This window comes from Microtus pennsylvanicus, chromosome 3 (assembly GCF_037038515.1).
Source record: "Microtus pennsylvanicus isolate mMicPen1 chromosome 3, mMicPen1.hap1, whole genome shotgun sequence".
In the NCBI taxonomy this organism is placed as follows: Eukaryota; Metazoa; Chordata; class Mammalia; order Rodentia; family Cricetidae; genus Microtus; species Microtus pennsylvanicus.
The window spans coordinates 7,653,192-7,672,987 of NC_134581.1; the positions used below are offsets into that span (position 1 = coordinate 7,653,192).

Here is a 19,796-nt window from a genome sequence, read left to right on the forward strand (position 1 = left end):
TTATTTCTTGACCTAAAATAATATTTGGTATTACATTTTTTATAGTCTCTCATTCTTTTTAAAACCTTATCTTTACTTATTCCAGAAGATTTTTTTTGATTCCTTTTGCCAGTTTAATCTCTTGTTTACTCTTGAAGCTAAGGTTTTGTTTGACTAAAGTATAGTTATTCAATTAAATGTGTGACTTATTTTGATATTAGTGATTAATCATGGCATTCTGACCCTGTTTTGTTTCTGAAAATACAACTGTTCCAAAATACATACAACTATATTTATATTTATTATTAATTCATACATGTATTGTAGAAAATTTACACATACAGATAATGCTAGCAGTTGTGGTTTTCTTTGCTATTAGACAAAGCTTGCATAAGCATTGTTACCACCGAATGAAGCGTTAGACATAATGAGGTCATTTGCATATAAGAATTCCTGCTTGGACTGTGATGGCAACTCTCAAATTGATGCAATTATGGGAAGCATTCCAAGGGCCTTGGAGTCCATAATTCAGTACCTCAAGATGGTCCTGAGAATTGTTATTTCTATCCAGTTCCAGGTGACATTTTAACATTTTTATTTATTTATTTTTTCTTTTGAGAGAGAATCTCATGGTGCCCAGATAGCCTTCATAATCACTATGTAGCTGAGGCTAGCCCTGAACTTCTTACTCTCATGCCTCCACCTCCTGAGTGCTGAGCTCACAGGTGTACATTGCATACCTGGCTTCAGGAAGCATTAATACTGAGGCTCTAGGTCACAGCATGGTGCCCACTGGTCTAGCCTGAGGCAGCATCAAAGAGCAGTACAACTTGTGGCCTAGATGGTGGTCTAGGGAATATGTCCTGCCTTTCACACTTGTCATATAGACAAGCTGTGGATTGAATGTGCCTTCTACAAAGTGGGGGTTTTATTGTATAGGGCTAATGAGAGAAAAAACAAACGGGAAGTACCTGGAATGATGGCTTACTGAGTGTAGCCTTAGCAGAGTGGTGTGTTGAGACTGGTAGAAAGCCAGCAGTAGCTGGTAGGAGTACCCTCCACTCACTGGTTGGCTTGCCAGGGCTTCAATTACCCATAGTAAACCACAACCTGAACCTAGTGAGAGGAAAATTCCAGACGTAAGTTCACTTTGGTAACTGTGAATTGACACTCTTCTGAATACACAGTGAGTGCTTTCATTGGCCTGCTGTGGTTGCAAGTCCGTCCTTCATCCAGTGTATCTGCATGCACACGGAGGCAGAGCTTTGTCTACTGACCACACTGTGATTTATTACCCAAATAATCACACAGAAACATATTAATTACAAATTCTTTGGCCTATTGGTCAGGCTTATTACTAACTAGCTCTTAAATTTAAATTAACCCATTTCTATTAATGTATGTATTGCCACATGGCCATGGCTTTTACTGGTCTGCTGTCAACTTGCTTCTTGGGTGACTGGCTCAAGTGTCTCTTGACTCCGCCTTTCTTTCTCCCTGTATTCAGTTTGACTTCCCTGCCACACTATATTCTGCCTCACTATAGGTCAAAGCAACTTTTATTATCAACCAATGAGAGCAACATATATATTCAGAGTATACAGACTGCTACCAGGCTTTTTTTTTTTTAGGCCATCAACCAGCTCCCAAACCATGATCCAGACTTATCATTAGTTTTGAATGCTTTCTTAACTTAGCTTTTTTCCGCCTAGCTCTTTTAACTTAAATGAACTTGGATCTCTTCATCTACCTTCTACCTCGGAGCTTTTTACCTTTCTTCTGTCTATCTTACTTTCGCTGCTTCTCATGGCTGGCTGGCTGGCGGCAGCTGTCTGGTTTCTGGCCCAGCTGTCTCCCTAGTTCTCTCGTTTTGTTCCTCTGGAGTCAGATTTCTCCTCCTATTTATTCTCTCTACCTGCTAGCCCTGCCTATCCTTTCTCCTGCCTAGGTATTGAGCATTCAGCTCTTCATTAGACCAATCAGGTGCCTGAGGCCGGCGAGGTGAAACAAACGCAATACATCTTTTCATAATTAAACAAATGCAGCATAAACAGTTGTTTATATAAATATAAACCTATATATATGTGTGTGTGTATATATATATATATATATATATATATATATATATATATGAATAGCTTTATATAGTTAAAGTAATATTCTGCAGGATAAGCAAATGTAACACACCTTTGCCCTGTTAAAATAATATTCCACAACAAGGAGCAATCTCAGTTATCAGATCTGCGGTTGCCCCCAAGCAGTGCCTATGCAGGCAGGAAGCATTATCTCACTGGCCAGTAACCTCCCAGGGCAAATATAGTGACGCTGGCCAGATGAACATGCCAAGAGAAGCTGCAAAGTGTTTATTTCAGGTGAGAAGGGGATTGCTCACAACCTGAGAAAAAGACTTGTGTTAACGGGATGGCCAAGATCTATAATGACAATGAGACTCCTACCCAGGAAGTCATGAGAAGGGACAAATCAGTGACTTCTGCTGTCACCCTGCAGTCTATACAAAGTCATGCATAGTCCACAGCAAGCACTTAGCAAAGATGGGAAAGAGGAACTGAAAGGTTCAGTGCCATCTGAACTAAGAGGAGTCGCAGGTGGAGGCCTCATGGATAAGGTGTGATTTTAATCTGTGTTCACATAAGCTCAGCTGTAGTGTGAGCGTGTGTTTTACAAGGAAATGTGGACAACGAGCCTGGCTTTCACTGATGGCAATCTTTTATATATATATGAAATGTTCCGCATTGGAAGGGAGTTGAGTAAGAGGAATTGGTGGCCAGATGTGGTGACGTACACCTGTCATCTCAACACTTGAGAGCAGGACTTCATGAGATGAGTTGTAAGCCACCAAAAAAAAAAAAAAAAACCAACAGCCACAACAGCAAGAGTCACATAGAAGAGGGAGCCTCAACTGGGAAAATGCCTCCATTAGACCTGATGTAAGCAAATCTATAGGGCATTTTCTTAACCAGTGATTGATGGGGAAAGACCCAGGCCATTGTGGGTGGGGACATTTCTGTGCAGGTGGTCCTGGGTTCTATAATAAACAAATCTGAACAAACCATGGGGAACAAGCCAGTAAGCAGCACTCCTCCACCACCTCTGCATCAGTTCCTGCCTTCAGGTTCTTCCTGCCTTGACTTCCCTAGTGATGTACTGTGTTACCAGGAAGTGTAAGCTGAAATAAACCCTTTCCTTCCCAAGTTTCTTGGTTCATGGTGTTTCATCACAGCAACAATTACCCTAACTAGAACAGTCACCCTGGCTGTCTAAGGTGTTTGGGAAGCTTGGGAAGCTGTGCCCTTTAAGAACATCGGAGAACTTTAGACTGGTTTGCAATTTACTTTCAGTGCATCTCAATAGATCTTACATCATTGTCTCTTTTTCTTCCCTTAGCAACAAGAACAAGACCCTACAAATTTATACATCTCAAATCTCCCCATCTCTATGGATGAGCAGGAGCTGGAGAACATGCTAAAGCCTTTTGGACACGTGATATCCACCAGAATCCTGAGAGACGCTAATGGAGTCAGCAGGGGCGTTGGCTTTGCCAGGTAACTCTTTCTCTGTAAGGAACCTATGTGGGACCTGTCTTTCCCCGGTGCTTCTTCTTAATCCCACTCCCCAGTAATATCTCAAGCCTAAAGCAATGGAAAATGCAAAATGAAAGAGAATACAATTAGCTTATCAAATATTTCAACTTTCCTTAGCTTTACTTCAAGCCAAAGAAAAATCCATGAAATTGTAAATATATTGTGCTTGCTAATACATGTACACAGACTCTCTGTATGGGTATCTGATCATAATAGTATGCATATTGAACATTTAGTCCTGTCTATACTTGCAAAGAAATTAAATCTGAGATTTCCAGTCTCACCCAGTATCCCAGACCAAAATTCCTGTGTAGTGGAGCTAGGGATGTAGCTCATTAGGTAGACTGCTTGCCTAGCATGCAGCAAACCCTGGGTAAAGCCCCGTGTAAACCAGACATGGTGGCACATTCTCATAGTCCCAGTGCAGGAGAATCAGAAGTTCAATGTCATTGCTTAATGATAAGAAATTGGAGAATTAAACTGAATCTCCACAGCCCACCTGGCTGAGTATAGGCAGAAGGAGGATAATAGGTTCTTTGGGAGCCGAGACAGTGTGGACTAGGGGTTCATCCCAAGGTCATCGGTAGAGCACACATGTGTAAAACAGACTTGGTGGCACACACTCATAGTTCCCATGCTGGCAAGGTGGGGGCAACAGGATTAGAAATTCAAGGTCAATTTCGACTCCATAGCAAGTCCAAGAGCAGCATGTTCTGGCTTCCATCCGTCCTGCTGGTAAGCCATGTTTGATTTCTTTGTTCACAGTGGGACGGATGGGTGGTTGGTGAGTGATCCGTTCCATGATTTTCATCCCGTGAGGTTCATGAATAGCTCAGTTGAATGGTTTCAGCACTCCAAGCTAAATCTCCTAAAAGCACTGGTCCTGGTGGATTAGGGTCCTCTTTTAACTTAATTATCTGTCTCCAAATACATTACCTTCTGGATTATTATGGGTTAGGACTACAGATGAACTTGAGACGGAGCTACAGAGCAGCTCGAGGCACTAAGTCAGGGCTATTCACTTGTCTTTCACACCAATCCCCACTGTATAGTTTGGATTTGCCTCAAGGGAAGAAAGCCCAGTCTTCTACAAAGGGCAGAATTAAACAATCAAATCATCAGATCAAAACTGCAATCATGGCAGACAGAATCATGAAAGGACAAAATGCAGATTTATCTCTGGAGGAACTGTGGGAGGCTGGGAGCTTTTGTTTGATTATTCTCATTGTTCTAAATTCAGCCTCTTCCTCCTCTGGAGTATTTCTCACTGAGAAGTCACAGGGCGACCTTAAAAATTCAAATCTAGGCACATCAGAGTCCTTCAGCATTGCCTGAGTGATTTCATTCCACAACTATCCCCAAGTGTCACCCTGGCTTGGCTCACCTTCCCGGCAATGGTTCTTCCTGTCTTGTGACCTAGACAAGGCTACCCTTTTTGATTGACCACCTTGTCTACAGCTATTCTGCTGCCTTCTGCCTACTCAGCTCTTAGGTACTGACTGAGCCATTTTTCTTCAGAGAATTCTTCCCTGACCTCCAACCCCAGACTGTTACCCAAGTTAAATTCTATGTTTCCCACTCCTGTAAAAGTTTTTTTTTCAAATAAAATTTATCACAGCTGCACCCAATACTTTACTTTATTTCTGTGTTCTCCCATTGTATTGCTAGCATGTTTTCTTTTTGATTGTTAAATGGGAAGATGGGTGGATGGGTGAATGGATGGGTGGATAGATGTGTGGATGGATGAAGAATAGATGAAAGAGTATGTGATGGATGGATGGGTAGGTGGATGGGTGGGTGGGTGGATGGGTAGATGGGTGGGTGGGTAAGGAGGTGGGTGGATGGATGAATGGATGGGTAGGTGAGTAGGTGAGTGGATGGCTGGCTGGCTGGATGGATGGATGAATGGATGGATGGATGGATGGATGGGTAGGTGAGTAGGTGAGTGGATGGATGGATGGATGGATGGATGGATGGATGGATGGATGGATGGATGGATGGATGGGTAGGTGAGTGGATGAATGGATAAATTGATGGGTGGGTAGGGAGGTGGGTGGATGGATGAATGGATGGGTAGGTAGATGGATGGATCGGAGGGTAGTTGAACAGATGGATGGGTGAATGGTGGATGATATATTAGTAGGTGGGTAGATGGATTGATGGCTGGGTGGATGGATAGGTGGCTGGCAGATGGATGAGTGGATGGGTGGGTAGGTGGGTGGGTGGGTGGAAAGATGGAGGATAGATGGACTGGTGGGTGGATGAATAGATGGATGGGTGAACAGGTGGGTGGGTGGATAGATGAGTACAATTTTAACTGTATGATTATCATTCCATGACTTTCCAAAGTAACTTAGCTCATTAATCTTTAAATTTAGCGCTGTGACCTTAAATCACCAGTTGAATTCTTCCATAAAACTCCAGGTAGTTTCTTTGGTTTGGTTTTCATTTTGCAGACAGGAGCACCTTGTGGCACAGGGTAGCCTTGGTTTCCTCAGCGCTGGGATTGTAAGTGCGCGGTCAGCAGGCTATTCTTCTCCTAGGACTGGGTTTACTGACTTCAGAAGGAGAGTACATTTAGAAAAAGAACCCAAGTTAAGATCCTGATTTCTTTTGTCAGTCTCTTGGACATAGATGGAGAATGAGTCTTCATTTCTCGGTTAAGTTTAGATTTTAAATTTTGAGGAGCAGGACCTCCTATGATTGACTCAACGGCATAAACTATGGCTATGTTTTTAGCTCTACCATGTGTTAATAGAACCATCCAGATTCCTGCTTACTCACAATATAGCATTCATTCTGTTTTCTGTAACAATGGTGCCTCTTGCTTCTACTAACAGGACTAGAAATTAAACTTTGCAGAGGTCCCCACTTTCCCAAGGTAAGTTTTTCACCCTTACCACCCAAACCATTTCCCCAGTCACTCTTGAGTAACTTTTGATGACTAGTTGAAGTCCTTCAATTTTTTGCTTGCTCTCTTGTATTATAACAACATAGGGGAAGACAGCATTGGCTGATGACGATAAACAATTCTAATACTAGGGTCAGTGCAGTGTCACGGAAAACTGCAGCAGGTTCTGCACAGCTCAGGTGTTAGGCTGGCTCTTCAAGAAGCCCAGAGTGTTGCAGGCTCTATCAAAGGAAGATTCTGTGCCCACTGAAAGAGCAGCTGGCTTATATTTGTATCTAGTAAGTTGTAACATGTGTCTTGAGAATGTGTTTCTATATCTCAGTGGACAAAACCTGCATGGTGTGTCATTTGGATATCACCCTGGTCACCCCTCACCGTTAGATGTGTCCCTTAGTTTATATTCAAGAGATCTGAAATCCCTTTGACTCGAAAGAAACATGCTCCCCATTATTATTTTACTTGCAAACTATACATTAATCTTCTTTGATAACCATCTCTTCAAAGTAAAAGGACTATCTTCATTTTATATTTAAAACAGTTAACTTCAAAGCTTTGATATGAATGCCGGTAGGGTGCAGAAAAAAAAAAGTTCTTCAGTGCTCCCGAAACACTGGGCAGAGTGTGAAATTACACACGCTTCAGTCTTATGGTTTCCCTTCAGTTTAAGAAATTCTCTTGTAACTTGAAACAATTTGGTGAGATCCCCCACCCTCCAGGTGGCATTTTAGAGCTATGTCATAAACCTCTAAAACCAGACGTTAATGGTGGGAATGTTGATCATCTGGGGTTCCTAGGGAGCTCGTGGGTGTGGCAGGCCTGTGAAAATGAAGATCAACTCCCAGCATAAATCAGTGAGTCTGAAGGCACATGAGCATGTGCCCAAGCTGGCTGTTCCCCTTTCCCAGAAACAGGAGACCAGTTGTCCAGAAGAATCACACGAAAGTGTTGTGAGGGATTGTTGAAACCCGACTCAGTGTGGAGAAGTGATGGGCGGGGGGGGGGGGGGGGGAGATGGAGGCGCTAACATCTGAAAACACAGACCCTCTTTAAGAAGGCATTTACTGTCCCCTGTCCTTCCCCTGGGGTCTAAAGAGCGTGAGAGAAGGCTGCAGAGACCTTTGTGCTGTGTGTTCACTCAGTCTTCTGTGCTCTCAGTGTGGTTCTCCTAGAGGCTTCCTTTAGGTGGCCCTTAACTTGTGGCCACACTGTGCTTGGCCCTTCCCTCTGGAATGAACAGACTTTCTAAATAAATCGTTGCCATTCTTCCTTTTTTATCAATTAAAAATAATGCCAATTCATGGAAATTTTAGACAAATACTAGCCTGATCATTAATAATTAATATAAACAGCAAGTCAAAAAATACTCTTCATATATTTTCTCCCGTCCAGGTACTAGCCAGGCCTGACTATGTTCGAGCACAGACAGGACTGAGCACATTGGGATGGTCTGGCTGTAGTCTTTCATGTATTTTTTAGGAATGACTTTGAATATCAACATTTTATTGCTTTATTATCTAACTGGGCATTAGATCTGTTATTCTCTCCCATCTCCTGAAATATAACGAGAAAAGAGATTTACAATAAACACAATGAAAGCAGCAAGTTTTATTTAAGAACCAGTATAAAGCAAGAGCTGCTCTTTGCTTCCCTGGCAAATGTTTCATGCCCATCAAATCAATCCAACTCTTTTTGGTTTTTATTCTTTGGGGCATTTTTCACTTATATCTACCTTGACTCTGCTAAGGAAGCAAACGAAAACAGAAAAACAACCCTGCCCTGTGCTTTTTGCAGTACTTTTGGCATTGCCATCTAAGGTACATGGAAGCAGGAAATCAAATGTGATCAAGGGTAAATTTCGTGATTAGCAATCTCGCTGCTGCAGCTGCGTCTGCACCCAGACTGTTCCAGTCATGCTGGCAGACACTGGAAAGAGTGAGGCCGTTTCTTTTGGTAATTGTAATTCCTCCTCCAGTGGCTGGGCAGATGTGACCCACTGGGAGCTACGCTGCTGGTTCCTCCCAGCTTCGTCCTCTGTGGATACCTCCCCTCTCCCTGAAATGCGCTGCTTCCTGCCTCCTACCTGCATTCTATGTTCTCACCATCAAACACTGTGATTGTGGGTGGAGAAGGCAGAACCATCTGTTCTCATCGCTATGTATTCAGAGCCTCGGAGCCATCAATCACGTAGTTGTTAAACCCCAAAACACAGTCATCATTTTGAAGCTTCTAAGAGAGAGTTTATTCTGGAGCCAAATATGAGTGACCATGGCCTGGGGAAACAGACTTGGGTTACCTCAAATACCATGTTTTTATGTAGTAACTTCCATGAAGTTTTCACAGTAATAGAACAATGAAAACCATAAATCAGCATATTATTCAAGTATACAGGTGGAAACTTCACCTCAGTTGGTTGCCTGCAATCAGAGCAAACTTTGCTACAGGCCTGAGATACTTTCTGAAGTGTCTGTGCCCTGCTGGGTGGTGGGATGAAGTGATCAGCTGAGTGTCTGCATTCAAAAGTTTTCAGTTGACCACAAAGTCATGATGCTAAGGTCAGACACAGACCTGGGCAAGTTATGGCTATTGAGGCCACTAAAGATAGCTCAGGATAACTTGTGGTTAAGCTCTGGACCAGTAGCATCTCAACCACTCCAAAGTCACACTGCCTTTCTCATCCTTGTCAGTGATTCAGAAAGTCAGCCAACAAGACAATGAATCAAACAGCATCACTCAGTTGTTAATCTGAAATATCCCAAACTCCAGTCTTGCTCTTCCTATATCTTTCTAAGAAGCTGGGAAAGGAAGAACATGTTGATTGTTGTATTAGGCTGCTTGTTTGTCCCAGCCGCCCAGAACCGAAATAACCACACAGAAACTATATTATTTAAATCACTGCTTGGTCCATTAGCTCTAGCTTCTTATTGGCTGACTCTTACATATTAATTTAACCCATTTATATTAATCTGTGTATCTCCACGTGGCTGTGGTTTACCAGCTAAAGTTCTGTCTGGCTCTGGCGGAGCTACATGGCTTCTCTCTGATTCTACCTCCTTTATCCTAGCTAGTTTTCCTTGCCTAGCTCTGTTCCCCTATAGCTCTGCTATAGGCCCAAAGCCTATATTTATCAATGGTAATATCAACATACAGAAAGAAATCCCACATCAGATAGCTATATATCATTTAAAACTGACATTTATTTTTTTTAAAAAAATAACTCTTTGTTGGATAAAAACACAGTTCTGAAACAAAAGTCCTTCACTCACATGGAACTGAACTTGGTGAACTGAATTCCCAGGGAAATTTGGAGGTATTAAATCCCTTCACCCCCTTCATGTTCTAAAAAGAAACCAGGAGAAAGTGAAGTGAACTGTTAGATATCCCAGTGGTTCTGGAATTTCAGGCCAGTTGTTGGTGCTGGTCAGCAGAGAATACACACTTGGAAATATAGCCTCTTATTGCTTGTATTTTAAATTTGAGCCACTTATTTTGTATACTTCCTCCATGCCCAGCTTTCTGTAAGCTTGTCTGACCCCTTGATTCTCTGTTCCGGCACAAAATAAAGGCAATGCAGATATCAGAGAATATTTACCAGTTTATTGTTAAACTTACTGAACCAAAGTTCCAGCGTAGCACAGGTAGCGAGGAACAAAAGGGCCGAGCCGCCTCTCCACGCACCTTTTATTGGCATGGATTCGCCTGAGGCAAACCCCGCCCTCTAAAGGGAGCTGATTTAACCCCTTTATCTCCCCCTTTTGTCTAAATAAGACACAACTAAACCAAATATAACTATAACAATAATAACAAATGATAAATATAACAAACAATATTGAGAGCAAAAGTTTTGCTAAAGAGTAACTACAATTAAATAATCTTCAACTCCATCAAAGATCTGAGAAGGGAGTAAATATTACTTAACAAAAAAGAGATATCCAAAATGTGCAACAAATGACAGAGACAACTGACTGCCTGGGCAATCACCCAAAATCTCGTTTGCAATGTTGAGTCAACCAACTTTGGCTAAGGCCTAACATAACTGACATACCATTCTCAAATGCAAGGAACTTTCTTAGGATTATCCTACCCTGTCTTGGCAAGATAAGACAATCCTGTTTATATCTTAGTCAGTAGTTGAGGTATGGGTTTTTCTTAACCCAAAGGCCAGTTCTGCCAGGAAGACAAGCTCCCAGTGGAGTGTCTTTGGTGCTCAACGTTCTCTCGGGAGTAGAGTGGTGTTGCCAGGAGTAAATTGTGTCTCGATGGCACAGAATTCTAGGTTAGATTAAAGGCCATTTTCTACAGCTCTTCAAAGAAGCTGAAGATTATACTATCTATACTGAAAATAATCTCTATGTATCTAAAAAACCTGATTAACCTAAAAATAATATGACAAACATGTAATTCTCAATACCTATCTAATTTGAAAACTAAAGGAATAAACAATTGTGCAATGTATGAAGACAATGATCTTCACTTGTAAACAATGTCATTACTTATCAAATGTAAACAATGTTATTACATAAATAGTACCAGAGGTAGAAATGTACATTGTGATATGATAGATGTATCCATACAATATAAGCATACTCTTATACCAAAATAGAGGTAGGAACACTCACATTCAATATTCAATATATCAATATACAAAAAACAGTACCAACATAATTTTCTAAAAACAGTAAGTCACAAATACCAATCATCCCATCAACCCAGTTAATCCCCCTCTTTTTTTTTTTTTTATATATCCCTAATTCCATACAATATCTCCCCGTCCCCTCACCCCTAAACCAACCACTAAAAGATGTCCCTAACCCTGTGGGCAAACTCTGTTGGGAGAGGGGACGTCGTCCTCTTAGATTGCTTCTAGCTGACATGGGGGCGACGTTCTTCTTAGGGGCCCCAGTGAAAGCAAACGATGGTAAAATTCCCAAATTAACCTTTGACTTAAGAAGACTATAACTAGTCTCTGTGTGTTTCGAGAAGGTCCGGCCAGAGCATCGTCAAAAATGTGCATCATATGAAATTGTCTCTTGCAATTGGTACCAAAAAACAGATCCAAAATTAGTGCTTAAAAAAAAATTCATGACGTCATAAAAACCAGATTGAGTTGATGTTGTGGGGCCCCATCTTCATCCTGGAAACTTCAAAAATTACTGTAGGAAAATATGTTGCTTGTTATGGGAAATTTAAACATTAACAACAAGGACTTATACTGACATATAAAGAAAGACACAGATGTGAGGGAAGGCAAAGAAAGTTTATCAAGTATAAAATTATTCTTATTCTGTCCCATTTCATAGCTCCTGACCTGAGACAGAAACTTTGAAATATCTCTTATCAACAGGCTTGGAATTGAAGAAGGACTGAGCCATAGTCCAACTCCAAAACCAGCTCTACACATTTATAAAGAAGTGTTCAATAAAACATATAAATATAAATAAATATATATAAAACCAATACTTACGATACGTATAGAATTTTATTGTTGATGTTTAATGGGTCGTATCTATTTTCCATCCATCAGTAATTAAATATTCAGGGTCCCTCAAATTCTTTGGAGATGAATATTTTCCTGTGGAGATAAGAAAAGAACCCTGCCCCCATCCTATTAGTAATCCTTACCATCTGTATGTCGGTCATCCTTGTGAATGAATTGTTATTTATCTTTTCCAAGTGACTTCTCTTCCTCAAACCGAACCTTTATTAATTTTGACGGTATCCATAATTTTTCCTCACCTGTGGAGATAAGAGCAAAACCCCTTCCCCAACGCAGCACATCTCCTGGCTTCCATTGTGAGGTCAGTACATCCTTGAAATAAACTGGTTGATTTAGTTCAGCAGACTTTTCCATTATCCAATGTCTTTCTGCAGCCGTCGTTCCCTTCTCGTTAGCGTTGAGAAAATTCAAGGTTAACAAAGCATTATGTAACCTATTTCTAGGGGTGTTTTCCACCCCTTTCTGTTTGTTCAACATATCCTTTATAGTTCGATTTGATCTTTCTATGACTGCTTGACCTGTAGGATTGTATGGTATACCTGTAACATGCTTGATATTGTAATGATCAAAAAACCGTTTCATCTTCCTAGAGACATAAGCAGGACCATTATCTGTCTTTATTTGTGTAGGTATACCCATGATAGCCATGACTTCTAATAAATGAGTGATTACTGAATCAGCTTTTTCTGAACTTAAAGCAGTTGCCCACTGAAAGCCTGAATAAGTGTCGATGGTGTGATGAACATATTTCAATTTGCCAAATTCTGCAAAGTGGAACACATCCATCTGCCAGATTTCATTTCTATGAGTGCCCTTTGGATTAACTCCTGCTGGCAGTGGCGTTTGGTTATAGAAAGAGCAGGTAGGGCATTTCTTCACAATCTCCTTAGCTTGTTGCCATGTAATAGAAAACTCTTTCTTCAAACCTTTGCTATTAACATGATGTTTTTTATGAAATTCAGAGGCTTGAAGCACACTACCAATCAATAATTGATCAATTTCTGCATTACCTTGTGCTAGAGGACCTGGCAGACCCGTATGGGATCGGATGTGTGTTATGTACATAGGGCAAAGCCTGTTCCTGATCAAATCTTGAACCTGGATAAACAATGAGGTTAGTTCTGTATCATCAGGTATAAATTCAGCAGTTTCAATATGTAAAATAACTCTTTCTGCATATTGTGAATCAGTAACTATATTAATAGGTTCTTTAAAATCTCTTAGTACCATAAGAATGGCATATAATTCTGCCTTCTGGACAGAATCATAAGGACTTTGTTCCACCTTACCCAAGTCTTCTGATTTGTAACCTGCCTTCCCTGATTTATTGGCATCAGTATAGAATGTACGGGCTCCAGTTATTGGAGCATCACGGACTATTCGAGGAAGGATCCAAGAAGTTCTCTTTATGAAGTTGAGCCGCTTGCTTTTTGGATAGTTGTTATTAATGTCTCCCAAAAAATTAGCACAAGCTCTTTGCCATGGTTCATTATCTTCCCATAATTTCTTTAGTTCATCAGCAGTGAAAGGCACTATAATTTCTGCTGGGTCTATGCCTGCTAGTTGACGAAGTCTCAGCTTGCCTTTTATAATTAACTCAGAGACCTTTTCCACATAAGTTTTCAGTTTCTTACTTGGTTTATGTGGTAAAAAGATCCATTCCAAGATAATATCATCTCTCTGCATTAAAATTCCTGTAGGAGAAATTTTCGATGGTAATATGACGAGAATACAATCGAGCTCTGGATTCACTCTGTCCACATGTGCCTGTTGTAATTTCTCCTCAATCATTGTCAGTTCCTTTTCTGCTTCAGCTGTTAATTCTCTGGGACTGTTTAAATCTTTATCACCATCCAAGGTCTTGTTCAAATGAATTATTAGATCAGGTGTTATCCCAATAGTTGGTCGTAAACTGGAAATGTCTCCTAACAGTCTTTGAAAGTCATTAAGAGTCCGTAAGCGATCTCTCCGAATTTGTGCCTTCTGTGTCTTAATTTTTTGCAAACCTATTCTATAACCTAAATAATTAACAGAATCTCCCTTCTGAATCTTTTCAGGAGCAATTTGCAATCCCCATTTAGGTAACAGTATCTGTATTTCTTCAAACAGCCTGTTCAAGGTATCTATGTTTGAATCAGATAACAATATGTCGTCCATGTAATGGTATACAATAGATTTGGGAAATTTCTTGCGTATTATTTGCAATGGTTGGTTCACAAAATATTGGCACAGGGAGGGGCTATTTAACATACCCTGGGGGAGGACGGTCCAGTGGTACCTCCTCGAAGGTTGAGAATTGTTATAAGTAGGCACTGTGAAGGCAAATTTTTCTCTATCTTCTTTTTGCAAAGGTATAGTGAAAAAACAATCCTTCAAATCAATAACTATGAGAGGCCATCCTTTTGGTAATAAAGAGGGCAACGGAATTCCAGATTGCAGAGGGCCCATAGGTTGAATAACCTTGTTGATGGCCCTGAGATCTGTCACCATTCTCCATTTACCTGATTTTTTCTTAACCACAAATACAGGAGAATTCCAAGGGCTGGTAGATTCTTCTATATGTCCAGCATCTAGTTGCTCTTGTACCAGCTGTTCTAAAGCCTGTAGCTTTTCCTCAGCTAAAGGCCATTGCTTTGTCCATATTGGTTTCTCAGTCAACCATTTTAGAGGCAAGGCTGTTGGTATTTCTGAAGGGACATCAATTGCTTGTTCCTGCACAGCCCTAATGGCCGGTTTTGTCCTTTTGTAATAACTTTTAATATTCCTTTCAGAAATATGGGCTCTAGAAGTAGCAGGAATGTTAATTTGAGTATTCCATTGTTGTAATAGGTCACGACCCCATAAATTCATTGCAATATTGGCTACATAAGGCCTTAATTTTCCTATTTGTCCCTCAGGCCCTATACATTCAACCCATCTCGTGCTCTGCCTTACTCGAGATAGGGTTCCAATTCCCAGGAGCTGAACATTTACATTCTGAAGAGGCCAATATGGATGCCAAGATTCTGGGGTAATGATACTTACATCAGCACCTGTGTCCAGTAGGCCAGTAATAAAAATGCCATTTACACACACTCTCAGCTTAGGTCTTTGATCATTTATAGAAGTTTGCCAAAACACACGTAACTCATCTTTCTGATTACTATTGCTTGTAACAGTAGGCATGTGGCTTTCTAATTCTCCTGACGAGGCATGTTCTCTGCAGAAACTGGGAATGTCTGAACCATGTTTGCCATGGGGGCCTGAGAGGCCCCCCCTCTCACGTTTCCCGTCTGTATCAGGTTGCCTTGTCTATCTCTTGTAGACCTGCATTCATTCGTCCAATGTCTGCCCTTCCCACATCTTCTACATAAACCTGAAGGCTGATTCCTTCTATTCCTGTTATTTCTAGAAGACGCATTATTATTATTTCTGAAAACCCGTTGTTTACAATTCCTTTTCATATGACCCATTTTGCCACAATTAAAACATTTGGTATTCTGGTGTCTCCTTTTACCATTGGAAATTGCTTCTTCTACCCATGCTTCAGTGCCATAGTCAAATGTGTCAACATCTAGTGTATGCAAGACCCATTCTTCCAAGGACGCTGATCTGAACATTAAAGGCCTCAAGATCCTTTTGCATTCCACATTAGCATTTTCGTAAGCCAAAGACTCAATTATTATACGTCTTGCTTCTGGGTCAGGTATCCCCATTTGTACAGCCTTAGTTAATCTTTGTAAAAAGTCACTGAAGGGTTCTCTCTGACCCTGTTTAACTGTGACAAATGATTCCATTCTCTGTCCTGGGTCTTGTACTCTGTCCCAAGCCCTTAAGGCTGCTGTAGTACACATAGAGAGTATGTTTTCATCCAAATTAGCTTGTTCCTGAGGGTCTGAAAAGAGCCCTTCACCTAGAATTTTATCTAGGGAAACGTCAATTCCCTTCGCCTTTTCCTGCTGTTCTAAAAGTCTAGCCTCTTGCCTGAATAAGCATTTCCATTTTAAGTGCGGTCCACTCTCAAGGACCGCGGAGCTCAGCTGGAGCCAGTCCAAGGGGATTGCTTTGCTTGTTGTGGCCCAAGATTTTAGCATCTCTTTAACAAAAGGGGAGTGCATCCCAAAAGACATGATGGCCTGTTTAATTTCTTTGAGATCATTCATACGGACAGGCTCCCATGTATCTTCCTTGATGACCCTAGGGTTTCTGGAACCAACCACCTTTTCTGTTGTTATTACAGGAAAGGCATGTAGAGCTGTAGGTAGAGCTTTGTGAAAATTGTCCCGGAGGGATTTATCCACAGATGTAGTTAAAATTTGCCTTTCTACCCTTTGCTCTTCTTCTTCAGAATTTAGAAATTCCTCAATCTTTTCAATTCTATTCACCATTGCTTTTTGTAATGTCTGAATCTCCTGCCCAGAATTATGTTCTAAAGCCTTCATTGAGGATTCTAGAGTATGAAATTTGTCCAGTAGAGATAACTTGTCATCTTTGGACATAATTTTTATGGCATAAACCGTGCCTTCTTGTATTGACAATCTTTCCGCCAATCTGTCATACGCTTTAGACAAAATTCGATTGTCACATTCAGCAGTTTTGATTCTCTCAGTTAACGTTTCAGTTCCTACAGAAAGGGACTGCTGAAACTTACGATCTAATTCAGCTGTTCCTTCTTCCATAGTAATGAATTTCTCCTTAACATCAGAAAGGGACTGCTGAAACTTACGATCCAATTCAGCTGTTCCTTCTTCCATAGTAATGAATTTCTCCTTAACATCAACCTGTACTTTTTTTAGATTTTGCTCAGTTAACCGAGTCATGTTAAACAAAGATTTGTTTTCTTCCTGGAGAACTTCAAACTGATTCTTGAGAAGATTGTTGTCATTCTCAATAGTTTTTAAACGTTCAACCTCTGCCTTAAGAGATTTGATCATTTTCCTATTATCAAACCAAATAGTGCTAAGGAAAATTAAGAATCCCAGGAATATCCATATATGTGGTGTGGTAGACACCTCTTGTAAGATCTCCCAAATGGTGCATTCAAAAGAACTATTGAAATAGGCTGAGGTCACGTTGTCAGACATTATTTAGAAAAGAAAAAGTTCTCTTACCTGTAATAACTGGTTCCTGCCAGTGGTGGCGAAAGAGCCCAGTTGAATCCACGTGTCCTAAATCTGAAATAAAAGGACTCAAAAACAAAATTGAAACAGACACCAAGCTGATAAGTATTTTTTGCCGGGGCTCTCAGGCCGCTGTCACGTGACCTGAGCGCTGGCGGCGGTGGGGGTGGGAGGGGGAGCAGACACAGGCAGCGCGCGCGCTGGCGGGCGGTTGCGCACGGGAAATCTGGCCGGGGCGGCTCGGAACAGAGTCTTAGGCGCTGTTAAAAAGGCTCTGTCGAATCAAACTAACTGCTTGATACTCTAACAAGCAGCAGGGAAAATCGAGTCGCTCAGAAACTCAGCCGTTTCAGCGTGCACCCAGAGAGACCGCTGCAGCGGCTCGGGGTGCAAGAGACTCCAATTCGGGGCCGGTTCTCGGCAAAGCCCCACGGGGGAGGCGCCAGATGTTCCGGCACAAAATAAAGGCAATGCAGATATCAGAGAATATTTACCAGTTTATTGTTAAACTTACTGAACCAAAGTTCCAGTGTAGCACAGGTAGCGAGGAACAAAAGGGCCGAGCCGCCTCTCCACGCACCTTTTATTGGCATGGATTCGCCTGAGGCAAACCCCGCCCTCTAAAGGGAGCTGATTTAACCCCTTTAATTCTCTACATCTTTGTAGGGGTAAGCATAGTTCTGCATGGGCTAGAAATCATTTGTTTCTATCTCTCTTCTGTATGTCTTATGTGTATTCTTGTATACTTCAAGCTTCAAACTTCTTCCTGATACATGAAATATATTTATTCATTCCCTATCTTAGTTCATCAGATTCAAATGTCTATAGTTCCCTACATGCCCGGCACTATTTTAATACGTTATTATTGAAGTGCCCATGAACAGAGAAACATATTGCTTTGGGGAACCAATATTTTATTGGTTTATGGAGATCATTGGATGTGATAAGCAGTCAAATATTAAATAATATCAAATTACTATAGTGTCACAAAATCAAAATAAAATACAGGACTATGATTCAGAGTATGGGACCAGGGGTCAAGGTGGGACAGCTCTTTCAATAGAGAATAATTCAATTTTGAAATATGCAAATGATAAAAAGAAATCTCTAGGGACTTGGGAAGGGGGGAAAAACCTGCTAAGAGAAAAAGGAAGTAAGGGATCTAGGCTGTGGCAGATTTGGCAAGTTTGGGAGACAGGAGACCACAAGACAAGAGAATGCCTTTAACTATATCTAAGAATAAAATGTGACTCAAAGAAATGAATTAGAAGTCTTTTAGAAAGTTCTAAGCATCAAAGTCTTGGCTTTCTACAGCATACAATGGCAAGGCTATTCTTAGTGCTGTCCTCAGGCCCCACTGCATGCTAGGCGAGTTCCCTGGCACTGGCTCTAAGCATACCCAGGGTTCACTAGCCATGCTGGTGGCCTTGGATTTATGTTAGTCAGGCGGGAATCTTCAACCCACCTGAGCCTCTTCAGTAGCGAGCATCATAGACAAACAAGACTTTCCAGACAAACACTTCCAGATCTTAATGTATTATTCTGCCCCACTGCACAGCCAGGGACACTAACTTGAAAGTCATCCTGAAGGCCTGCCCTAAAGGCTAGTTACCCAGACTTCAGCCTGTATATGTCTCTTGTCTCTATATGCAGATGGCTTATTTAAAAGAGATCAAGCCATTTTTGTGTTATTTTTCTAATTTCTATAATCAAAGCTTTCTGGAAACATTAATCTGGCCTATATAAAGAGTTAGATTAATATGCATCTAGACAAGAATGTCACACACTCTTAGGTATCTGTACTCAATTAATCTGAGGGACAGAGGTACTTTCTGATACTTTCTGTATTGAGTCAGAAGAAAAGCCATTTTGATTTTATTTTGTTTTGTTTTCTGGCATGTTTCTTGAACTGTACATCCCCTGTGGTTATGTTTTATTTCTCTATTATTGATCAAGGTGATGGACATAGGTTCAGCATATTATTCCTCTACCGAGAAGACTATACTAGACGCTGATTTCCAGAATTGTGGGCAGGGTCATGGGAACTGACACAGTGATCCTGAGATGCCAAGAGAGGCAGACCTCAGGAAGCTCTTGCCACCTGCAGGTCACAGGGAAAGCAGAGTCCTGTCCTCAGAATCCAGTACAGCCTGTATTTAGAGACAGGATGCCTCAGACACTAGGCCAAAACAGGAAATAGGGAAAAAGCCCTCAGATTCCTTCTCTTTTCAAAACTAATTATTGGGGCGAGGTGGCTGTGAGCCAGAAGACACCTTTCAGGAGTTGGTCCCCTCCTTCCCCTTGCTAATGGAACAGTCTCACTTGTTCCATTGCTCTTGCTACAGAGGTTAGATGGCCCGTGAGCTTCAAGGCGATGCTCCTGATGCTCCTGTTTCATCGGGAGTTCAAGGTCATCATTGCTGACATGATGAGTCTTATCAGACATAAAACCCAAGAAGCTATCATTGTAATAGCAACTCCAGACTCTCTGTGGAACCCACCCTCTCCTCCATCAGCCCTCGTTCTGTCCTGGGATCCAGTTCAGTGCACCGTGTTCAAATGTGTTGTTGTGTCTTCCTAGACTGCTCAGGTCTGTGACATTTCCTCTAGCTTTGGTCTTCTTGGATAGTCCTGATTCTGACCCTGGAGAATGTCTCTGCATCTAAAATTGCCTGGCAGCACCATTCCTTAGGAATGGGATCCTAAACTGT

The 19,796-nt window shown here is 41.3% G+C and overlaps 1 protein-coding gene across 8 annotated transcripts in view; it reads left to right on the plus strand.

Moving 5' to 3' along the window:
• Rbms3 (RNA binding motif single stranded interacting protein 3) overlaps positions 1–19,796 on the plus strand; it is a 1,334,377-nt gene that overhangs the window by 1,062,302 nt on the left and 252,279 nt on the right. For all 8 annotated transcript variants that reach the window (XM_075964221.1, XM_075964220.1, XM_075964219.1 and 5 more), the window contains one exon: positions 3,385–3,542. In XM_075964221.1, the coding sequence (XP_075820336.1) occupies positions 3,385–3,542 (158 nt within the window). The remainder of the gene's footprint in view (positions 1–3,384; positions 3,543–19,796) is intronic.